Source organism: Pundamilia nyererei, unplaced genomic scaffold (assembly GCF_000239375.1).
Source record: "Pundamilia nyererei isolate P.nyererei 1_Seehausen unplaced genomic scaffold, PunNye1.0 scaffold00218, whole genome shotgun sequence".
Taxonomy (NCBI): domain Eukaryota; kingdom Metazoa; phylum Chordata; class Actinopteri; order Cichliformes; family Cichlidae; genus Pundamilia; species Pundamilia nyererei.
The window spans coordinates 1,021,891-1,033,065 of NW_005187619.1; the positions used below are offsets into that span (position 1 = coordinate 1,021,891).

The window sequence follows — 11,175 nt, forward strand, 5'->3', positions numbered from 1 at the left end:
AGTTGTGTATTCATATCATGTGTGGACATAATGCTTTTCCCAGCCTCTTACCCTAAATATAACCTAATTGTAATCCTGTAACTAAAACCACATTTTGTGTCTCAAAATGCCGTCAGACTTGTGGGGACTGGTCCCCACAAAGATTTGAATACAAACACACACACTCTAACATTTCTTTCCTCTCAGTCCTAATCTTGAAAAATAAAGTTGTGAGTATTAGCAGCAGTATTGGACTTCTTTGAGTGCTCCTAAACTGCTAAAAAATCAAATAAACCACAAAGAGAAAATATTTTCTCTAAAACAGATTTTTGTAAATGAAACAAAACTTTGAAACCAGGTGAAATGTATTTGGAGTTTGTTCCCAACTTCATTAAACTAATCTTTATAAACTTTAGCAAAAATGAAAATAAAATGCACATTGGTTTGTAAAAAGACAGGATGTACGTCAAAATAAACTATTTCCAACAGGATACTGAGAACATCAGTACTTTGGGATAAAGTTCAGCAGACAGCAGGAGTGCAGCTTTGAGAAGTCTTGGACAAAAACAAGGAAAGAAATACATTTCCAATTGTGTTCATTTATAAGTGACATCACTTCCTGCTGTTGCAGCTGGTGTCCATGAAAAGGTGATTTCGTGCTGACAACGTGATAATGCCTATTCATCCCATAACAGCTGATCAGATCGATAAAGCACCTGCGTCTGGATCATAAAGTTTGCTTCTAACTTGAGTTCTGTAGAAGGAAACCTGATGTGTAAGTGCGGCTCCGCACGGGGACTTACGGGGATGTACTGCTCCAGGCGGCCCTGAGGGAAAATACCGTAGAGTTTGGGTCCGAGCTCTCGCTCAGCCAAGATGGCGAACATCACGCTCTCCAGCACCATGGCCTCGGCGCCCTGAAGATACACAACAGCAACACGTCAACGTTTCAGGCAACACGGTGTCAGAGTTCACAGCACCTCCACCGTTAGCTCCCATCACAGCCACAGAATAGCCAATGAGACAAAGAGCTCTTTCTGGTCACGCAGGCTGAAAACGTTAAGATTAGAGTGGATGAATCCTCTCTGCAGCCACTTTCAGACACAGACAGACTGCCTTTGAAAAGGAAAAATCTTCTTTTCAGGGTTTCTGGTAGGCAGCCTGCCAAAGCTGCTTTACATGAAAAGGTCTGACGTGTGAAAATGGCACAACTTCAGCAGAGTGAAGTGCACGTCTGAAAGGGGCTTAGGAGGCAATCGGGTGGTGGAGGACAAGGATGGATGATTCTGAATGAGGAGAAATGTTGTGGTTAGGGTTAGTAGGGTTTGCCTGTCAAAGCGGTGAGGAGAAACACAAGAGGTAGACGAAAATCTCCAGGAAGACTTGGCTTCGCAGTTGAAGCTGCTGGAGCAGAGGAGACAGACGGCCTTGTGTTTTCTCGTTTAATCTTAGAGACGCACAACGCTCCCACGGCAACACGTGCAGCCCGGAGACCAACGGGGAGCCTCTCATGCCAGCACAGTCACGTGTCCTCAAAGACAAAACTGTGTGCCGACTCGATTCTGCTGGAAACCAGGCTTCTCACCAAATATGCACCAGGTTTGGAGTTAAGTCTTACTTTTACTGGAGTTTAGTTTAGGGAAAGTCATGAACAGACCACCCATGCTATTAAATCCTGTCAGGAACCAAAGACCACAGCTATCATTGATTTGTGTGTACTTCTAAGATTAGGCTTAAAACTTCCCTTTTTCAGAACGCATATGGTTACAGCTGCATAAGCACTCTATACAGTGACTATTTCTTCTTCAGTCCCCTTTTTCATCCACCATGTGTTTATACACATCTCTGAATTTAATCATTACTTATTATCACTCTGTCTCTCCTCCACAGCGCGTCTTTGTCCCATCGTCCTCGCCTCACCCCCAGCCGGTGGCCCCGCCCCTCCCTGACCTGGTTCTGTCGGAGGTTATTTGGCACTATATGAATAAGACTGAACTGAATTTTCTTGTATTGCTATATCAGCTTCAAACTGTTTGAAAAGTTTGGAACATGCAGCGTTCATCAGCTCAGTGATTTCTGAAAAACTATTAACTTTTTCAATTTTCTTTAGTCTCTTAACTTTGAAAATGTAAAGTGTAAATTGCTAAAGTGCCCATTTGATTTGAATAACCTCCACGTTGTGCTGCAGTTCAAGCCTTGAAATAAAAATCAGTGATATATTGCCATCCTCATACTGTTGAGTGAATAACCTTGAGATAAACTGCAGCAGAGACAGAGGTTTGGATCCAAACGTGCGCCTGCTTCTTTGGATAACAGCCATGGGAATGTTTCATAATGAGTGCCCGACAGGAAGCCCACTCAAAGAAAACAATGCTGCCCACTCTGTGGCCTCCTAAACATTATGAATTATTATGAACCACGTCCGTCTCAAAGCAGAACAGGACTGATCTGCCAACAAGGAAGCACAACATTGGACTCCAGGTAAAATCTCTTTAGGGAATATGGGAATCTCTGCTGTGACAAAGCTGCATGCTGCCTACACATCCAGTAACCAGTCTCTGTTTACCACGTAACTTGGTAAAGCTATACACACGGATGAGATTCCCTCGGTTCTCATGTGTTACATGGACAAGGTGAGGATGAGAAGCATCATAGGAAGTAGATTATAGTAGCGCTATACGAATAAGTCTGATTTAAACTAAACTGAACTGAGTTTTTGGAAAATTTGACGTCAGCAGAAATTTAGCAGATGCACGTTTGGTAAAACGTCGCCTTGCTCTCGAGTTATCACGTTTACAGCTGCCTGGTGGGATGACGACAATATTCCATCTGCCTTTTACGGCAGCTATGTGGCTATTTTCCTGTTTTCTATCATATCTGCTGAAGAAAAAAGCAGAACAAACAATGCAGCACTAACAAAACACCAGTGAATTGGGCAGTACTTCGAATCTCTCCCTGGTTAGGATTGTTGCCCGGCTGGTGTAAAATTTGAATGTTCTCTTTCGTCACACGGTTCAAAAACATACGTGGGCGTTGGCTTTTGGTAAGCTGGCAGAACCTGTGGTTGTGTATGTGAGCGTCACTGGTTGTCAGTCAGGTGGAGCGTCCTCTGATCCTGTGATGGTGTCTCGAGGCACTCAAACTGGTTTGTGAACCATTTCCACATCAATGATTGTTCTCTGAGCACTTTGTTGCTAACATCCACAGTTAGCCACCAACAACAGTGGCAACCTATTTACAGTAACTGTCAGCACTGCATGAATTCTGGGATTATTAGCAGCTTAATAGTTTAGTGACCTGGTTAAGGGAATGTCTGAACTTCGCATAAATACATTTAAAGCAAACTGTTATTTCCTTTTTTCACGGTTATTTCAGTCGATTATTAATAGCATAGATATCCTTCTGCCTACATCCAGATACTTCTGTCTACGTACTGTTATGCAGTACGCTGTGTAATTATGTAGTGCATGAATTTTGACAGGGCTGTGGTTTTCTAAACTGCAAACAGCAAGCTGCTGATTTACTGCGGTTGATTGTTGTGCACGACGCAGCATGTTCTGAATGTTTAAAACCACAACGTCACTCAAACAGTAACACTCAGTGCTTCCTGCAGTGAAGGCGACAGCGCTGCTATAATAAGTGCGACCGTGCGTGATGCCAGTGCCTGAAAATATCTGCCGTTAGCTTGTTAGCTAGCGCTGGCAGTGCTGACTCCTCTCATCCCACCATTAAACCAAAATGTGAGGCGGTTTAGAGGATGCCTGACTTTTTGACCCGTATGGGTGCATCATACAGGAACCCGTGGTGCTCTTCGTGCAGCCATACTTGCTAGTATGAACACAATGGACGTACAGAGCGATGGAAGTGAACACGTTAGCTCCCGACCGCAGAGCAGCTCGTTCACGTTTATTCCTGATCGCAGGCATTTTCAAATCTCCGACATGAATTATCCACATTATCATGATCACACAAATGCTGGCAGATAACGAGGCCTCAGAGCGATCACACTGTGCTGAAAAATAAAATAAAATAATAATAAAGTGAAAGCATACGAGTGACCCAAATGTCAGTTAAGTGAATGCACTGGTCCATTTCTGTTTGATGGGCTCTTTAGAGGCTGCTGCATCAGCCCACACGGTGAGCGTGGTCGGTATCGACGGTCTCGCAGCCTGCAGTCCTCCCTCGACCTCACTTCCACTTCCTCTGACCTATTCCAAATGCCAGTGTCTGTTTTACATGCATGTTTGACTTGCTTTCTCTCCCACAGGTTTGTTAATTATCAACCAGCGTTAGCCGTAACCCCGGCTGGCGGCTCGGACGCAGAAGAATCGAGACATTCCTGATGAAAAACTCCTGCAGTTTTCTGTCGCCTGACACGGCATCGTCTGTGCTGCTATCCGAGGAACATTTGGTCTAACATGCACTCTGTTCCTGGTGAATATTTGATTATGACTGAATCCAAGTTGTTATGCCAGTCATGTGCTGCGTCTGCTCAGAGGTATTTCGCGGCCTGGCCTTGGAGCAGGTGCACTGTGAGCTTCAGACAGCTGCTGCTCTAACCTCAATACTTATCCACTCTGCTATGAGTGTAAGACGATGGATTAATGAAGGTGATAAAAGGACATCAAAAGGAAGCACATTATCTAAGAGAATAGATCAAACTGAACTCCCTTTGAATAACTTAGGTGTTCCTCCTCCGAGTACTAAGTGATGATCACAACGCTAACCCTGACCTTGACATATTCAACTAATCTGCCAACGGCTTGGTAACAAAAATAATCTTTCTGCCTGACACAGATTAAAAAAATTCACATTTTTACCCAAAATATCTGTTTTGGTCTTCTCCAAAATATAAGATAAGGACCGAGGTTACCGTTACCACCTGTGACAACTTAAGATCTCAGAGAAATACAGGAGGAAAGGGGCGGCACAAGCCTTCATCGCTAAAAATGGCCAACGCTTTTAAATCAAGCTACATCTTGAAACCAGCACAGGGTTTGTAGCCTAACTGTGTCACTGTGTCGTCTTCACCTGGATGTAAACTGTCCGACATGAGAGCTGCAGCTCTGCTGTGACGACTGAAACATCCAAGGAATTAATCGCATCATCCTTTCTAATCCAAATGGGATTTACGTTGAACACTGCATTGTTAGGGAAGGCGGATCTAGGCGAGGTTATCTGAAGACACTCGCAGTCCAGCGTTAGCCTCACGGCGAGCTGAAGATTAGAGAAGTGGAGTCAAGGGGGAGGAGCTGCCATCTTTATGGAAAGATACTTGAGTGGAAACAATGGCTAACTTGCTGATGACCTAATCTCAGTCCCATGACAGAGAGTCATGATTCAGCTTTGTAAGGTGACGGTCAAAGGGGGTCACATGATGCCGCGTGGGTACAGAACTTTCTGAGTCAGTGGGTTTAAGGTTCGGTACACTGCCTGCAGTGATACCCTGAACACATCTGTGCTGGTTATCTATCACTAAAATTAGTCTTTTTATGAGGCTTGCGTAACGCGCAAACTTCCTTCACTTGTGCATTTCAGCATTTTATCTTCCTGTCTGCACATTAAGAACATGCAGCCTGTCAGCACTCAGCTCGTAATTACCCTGAACATGCTTTTAGCAGGTTTACAACACACGTATTGTAAAATGTACAGCAGCAGGATGCAAATAAACAGATCCAACGAATCAGATCCGCTGTTGACTATAGAATGAGATGGAAATAGTGAAATAATACCAGTTTACCTCAGACGCACAGCTACTCACATGTAGTCCCAACTCTGCCAACAAGAGCTCAACTGACCCTGAAATATGGACGAAATCCTGAGCTTCACCTCCTCAACTGAACCATGAAACCCTCCCCGCTCATGCCTTCTCCTGAGAATTGGACCAACCCAGAATCTCCATGTCTTCCTTTTCTTGTGAGGAAACATCGGCACCCGCTCATCGTCGCTTCATGTCGACTTAATTTGTTTTAGGACAAGGTGTGCGTATGTGTTACATCACAGGTTGGCATCCAAAAAGTTTAGAGGACTGCGAGAGAAGGTAACACAAGAACTACATCCTTCAAAGCAATCATCAAAGCAGCACCTCTTTAAGCCATTGTGACCATTGTGTGGGGGGCTGCAGTGATTGTAGGCAGTGTACTCCATAAACCCTCAGACTGTGTGAACTATTACACATTACATTTATGATTCATTTGGGGTCAATAACGATAGCCTGCATCACTGCTGGCCAGCTGACGCCACATAAGCCAACAAAGACATTCAGAACAGTTTATTGTAACATTGTAACATCTAAAGACTTTTTTGAACGAACCTTTATCACCTTAACACGTACGTCCGCAGTCGTAGATGTAACTCTAGCTACTTAAATACTGCATCATCTCCTTTTTGTGCTTTGCATGTTGTGACCACAGTGTTAAGGTGCAGTATCACCAAGGTTAGTGTCAATCAGACATTTTTCATATGTGTACCACTAACATGACATCAGTACTTTAGTTTTTTAATTTCTCGCTAAATTAAAATTGAAATAAAACTTTTTTGTTGTCTGTTTTGCTTTTTAACCTTTGACCTAGTTTTCTGTTTTCCTGTTTTGAAGATATACACGATCGACCTGGGCGGCTGTGGTGGCTGTGGTGGTACAGCAGAAAGGCCAAAGTATCCTTAGGAAAGTTACTGAACTCTGATTTGCTCTAAATGCGTTCACCAAAGAGTGCACTTTGAGTTCTCGAGTTGAAAACTGCTGTGAACGAACCAGAACATTTACCTTTGCTGGAGAATAATGGAACTAAATGACACTAAATGACCTTTGTGGTGCACAGAGGCAGCAAATTCAGCTGCAATGTCATAAAACAACAATTATTTTTAAAAATGCACAAATCATGTTAATTACAGAGTCAACAGAAGTACATTGCAAAACTCCAAACGGTGGTAACATTACACATTTAATAAAGGCGTGTTCACACCGACTGCAGAGAAAAAGTCCCTGCAAATACGCGACTGTGAAAGTCTTCTGGAAGCAAATACACATCCACGAGGGCTGTTTAAACTGCAGGTCATGCGGAAGAGCGTGTAAACACGGGGAATAATGTCACGTCTGCCACCGGGTAACCAGCGAGGGCGAGATTTATGCTGAAAGGGCCTAGTTTCAGAAACTGGAAGGTGTTACCGTTCAAATCAAGCCTCGAGATGCATTTTGACCAAATGAGTGAAAATGTGGACCTAACCTGTGAACCTCTGGTCGTCGGGGACGTTGAGGATGCTAAGAGGTTAATGACCAGCTACAGTTTATATCTCCTGGGTGTCTGTGCTTTGGTGTTAAAAGACAAAATCAGAAATTGAACGGAAGAAAAAAGTAACACTTTAGATTTTCAGTCATGCAGTGTCGGGTGAGCCAGGTATTAAATTAACTGGTATTCGGCCGTTCCTGTGAATTCCCCCAAAGCCCCGCCGACGCACGTGCTCAGAGAAACCTGGCGGATCCTCTTCAGGCTCAGCGTGAGTTAGAGAGGAATTTAGGGGAGGAGAACAAATCTTCTGAGAAATCAGTGTGACGGGGGAGGGGGCATACACATGTGAGTCGAGTGTTGCTGTGGACGTACACTCTGAGTAGAGAAACTGTCGTCTGTTACTTACTTGGAAGTGATTTTCTTTGTTTGACTCTCGAGAATCCCCTTTATTACAGGACATCTATCAACAAGAGAAAAAGGGAAGAACTATCCATGAATACATGTCGCCAAGCCGCCCGTCAACATCAAAGCTGTGCCCGCGGTGCAGACAGTACAGTATGAGCTCAAACACACACCGAGTCTTTTGGATGCGACAGTGCAGAAGACTGTTCAGGCAGCGGCCCTCAGACTGAAGGCAGGAGCAGAGCAGAGGCAGATGGATATGAAACCTGCACTTTTACTGAGAGCTGCAGGTTTCTGCTCATCAGCATCACATAACTTTATTGCTCAGAAACAGTCTCCAGTGCAGTTACGCTCGGTTTAATCATTAGTAGCTGTGCACTCAGACAAAGGCATTCGTCCCCTAATCATATTAGCTTTTTGATTAGACATCATTAATTCCTCCTGCGGCACGGCGGAGACGACCGCAGTTACCTCGGTTAAAGGACTCTGTGATGCGGTGCTCTCGTACATCCCCGGCAATAAAAGCTAACTGCTTACGTGCTCATTAGCAAGTACACAGAGCAGAGTTAATACTTAATGCAGGTCTCCTGCTAATGCACTCTCAGCTGCAAATGCCAAATTTAGTGGCTGAATCTCAGTTGTGACTCTGTTGTGTTCTGATCGCCAGCAGGAGATTAGAATATGCTGTGCAAACATCTCGCTGGCCTTGAACTCTTACCGCTCGCTGTTTGCAAGCAAAACCACTCCGATGTGGCGAGCGCCAGCAGCTAAGCGCTATCGTAAGAGTGGATCTGCTGATGAGTCTGACATCATGAACTCTGGACTCAGCGGCCACGTCATGCAAAGAGATTATTTTTTCCAAAAAAAGCACCTGATGGGCAGCAGAAATCTGATCTATCTGATCTGAGCCATCATCAGGTCTGCCGTTTGTCCGCTAGCTTGAAACTGAAGCTGACTTCTTAATGATTAAGAATCACAAGACAGGGATTTAGAGCAGGAAAAGGACAGGCAGGAGGACTTTGTTCTCCTTCCTAGCGGCTGAGCTACATGAGTGTGTGTTACATCTTTGTATTAGGCTGAGACTTCATAGATCTCATACTGTACCGTGTTTTTGGGTGGGTTCACCTGGGAACAAGAGTGCCCAAGGCACGCTCCTTTGGGAAGCCTACGGCAAAGAACACATGCATGTACAGCCATGGGGGTACATCACCATGTACAACAATGGCTAACACGCACACAAACACACATACATGAAGGCATAACTGCATGCATACACTAATATAAGCATGTGACACACATTCACACATAACGGCACTTTCACTCGTCTATTTTGTTGTTTATCTCTAACACTTTTACATGTCTGCTCTTATTTGTGAGTGTGAGTAAAAAGCAGTAACTGCAGACTAAAAACTACCGAGGGGGAAGTACTTCCTTACGTCCTCGTGGCGACTCTGGGTTACTTTTTGCACAGTAAAACACTGACATGTGATGTGGCTCCCACCTGCAGGATGGCCCCATAGAGGCGCAGCAGGACGTTCCTCGGCTCGTCCCCAACACAGTTCAGGCTGTCGGGGAGGCTGCACAGAAAGAGCTTGTTGCTCAGACCACCCCTGGAACACAGACAGACAGCGAATATGATATTGATATTTGCGTGTGTGTGATTAAATGATGGATTCACCAGTGTATAGAAGAAAAACCCCAAAACTAGCAGCTCTGTAGTGGTTTCACATGTGCCTAACAATAAAAAGATCCCAGGAGGACACCCTGCTCTCTTTTCCACAGAAGTTTTCCTCTTGAATAAGGGAGTGGCTTAAAATAGCATTTAGGAGCCAATATTGTTATCGGGCTGATACTGATATCAGCACAGCGACTGTAAACACAAGAAGAGAATTTAAAAAATGACAAGAAATAATGTCATCAGCTGTCATCCAAGTTCTTGTGTTAAACACAGATACAGCTACCAGCCATCATTTTAAGAGGTCATGACCTGAGGTTTCATTGTTCTGGCAGCACTACATCAATCAATCCTAATCTACACTCAAAGGTTCGTTTATTTAAAACGTTTATCATTGAGGAAAATGTGCTTTGTGTAGGGTGAACGTTTACCAATCAAGTAAAGTGGACCAGATCCTATTAAATCTAACATTTTACACTTCATGTAACAAAACTACAGTTTTTCATGTAATTAAATTATTTAAAGTCAGCCTTTCTGGAGTTTTTTTAGAGTGAGCACGATCTCTTTTAACACTGCTTCTCTAACCACGGTGCTCCACAAGGCTCAGTCCTGGGCCCACTAATGTTTCCTTTTTAATGTTTTCATTATATTTCTCATCACTGTTAAAAGTTCTTGCTTACAAAACTTCTACCAAAGAAAAGTGCTGCTTAAAAAAAGGCAGACTTTTTTAAGTTTAAACATTTGTACACTTTTAATTAAAAACTATCTGCAATAAAAATAATCACAACACTGATGCCAGAGAGGTTTAACAGTAATGACTGAAATGAGTTAAAGTCGGCCTGTGGGACAGTTTTCTTTTCTTTTGAGTGGGAGGTAGGCTCCCACTTGCTATCAACTACATCAGCCGTCGGGCTAAGAATACAGACTGCACTATAGCAGCAGATTCTGACACGGGAACATGAAATGAGCTCTGCTGTTTCGACCACTCTGGGTCACATGGCTCTTGTGAGATGATCTCATCATACGGTTTACAGAAAAACACATCGGATGGTGAAAATAAAGAGAAATAACGGTTCCGATGATCATCCGCACCTGATGATGGTGATCTGGAACAGGTCCTCGGCCAGGCTCTTCCAGGCTCCGTGCAGGAACTCCCTGCACCACAGATAAGCCCTCCTCCGGGTGTCTGGGTCGGGCTGGTCGGAGCGGACCAGCTCGTCACAGTCCTCCTGGGTGTCTGGCTGGACCTGCAGGGCGTTCTCGGTCACCAGCAGGCCCAGCGACATGGAGGGGGAAGAAGAAACCCCGTTGATGAATTTGGTTTTCATTTTTTCGACAGTAAGACAGGAAGTAGGCGAACGCGGGCCCCCTCCGGTGCGTGTGTCGCAGGATATATTTCAGTTGTTTCTCTCGGTGTGGAGCCCGCAGTGCGGCAGGTTTCTGCTCTTTAACTCTTTTTTAACAATAATAATAACAGTGACGATGAAAATAATCGTACGAGCTTCGCAAATGATGGAGACAAGCTAGAGGCGTCCGTCCGCGCGCAGGGAATGAATCGCACTGAGAGACGCGCGCGCAGCATCTCGGAGTGGCGTACAAGGAGGGGAGGGAGGGGTCACATGACACGCCCGCGACCCTTCTCGTCTCTGATTGGATGGCTGTGACACAGCCCCGCAGGACCAAAACAAATCCTGACGGTGCGTGCAGGGAGTGTCGGACAGAGAGAGCAATCCTGAAGTCCGGGAAAACAAGACCCGCAGCCTCAAACACAAGGCCCGGGGGCCAGAAAGACGCCAAACTGGTGATAGGCTACCAGAACCTTTTTGGCAACTTTTTTTTTTTGCAGTTGTTTTGAAATTTTGAACTTCTTGTTCTTTTACTAAGACATCTCAG

The 11,175-nt window shown here is 44.5% G+C and overlaps 1 protein-coding gene across 1 annotated transcript in view; it reads right to left on the reverse strand.

Annotated features, from left to right (window-relative positions):
- chka (choline kinase alpha) overlaps window positions 1-10,870 on the reverse strand; it is an 18,958-nt gene extending 8,088 nt beyond the window's left edge. The window contains exons 1-4 of the mRNA XM_005748293.1: window positions 10,375-10,870; window positions 9,109-9,217; window positions 7,612-7,665; window positions 783-896 (exon numbers count right to left, since the gene is read on the reverse strand). Of these exons, the coding sequence (XP_005748350.1) occupies window positions 783-896; window positions 7,612-7,665; window positions 9,109-9,217; window positions 10,375-10,610 (513 nt within the window). The 5' untranslated portion in view covers window positions 10,611-10,870. The remainder of the gene's footprint in view (window positions 1-782; window positions 897-7,611; window positions 7,666-9,108; window positions 9,218-10,374) is intronic.
- Window positions 10,871-11,175: the final 305 nt, after the last annotated feature.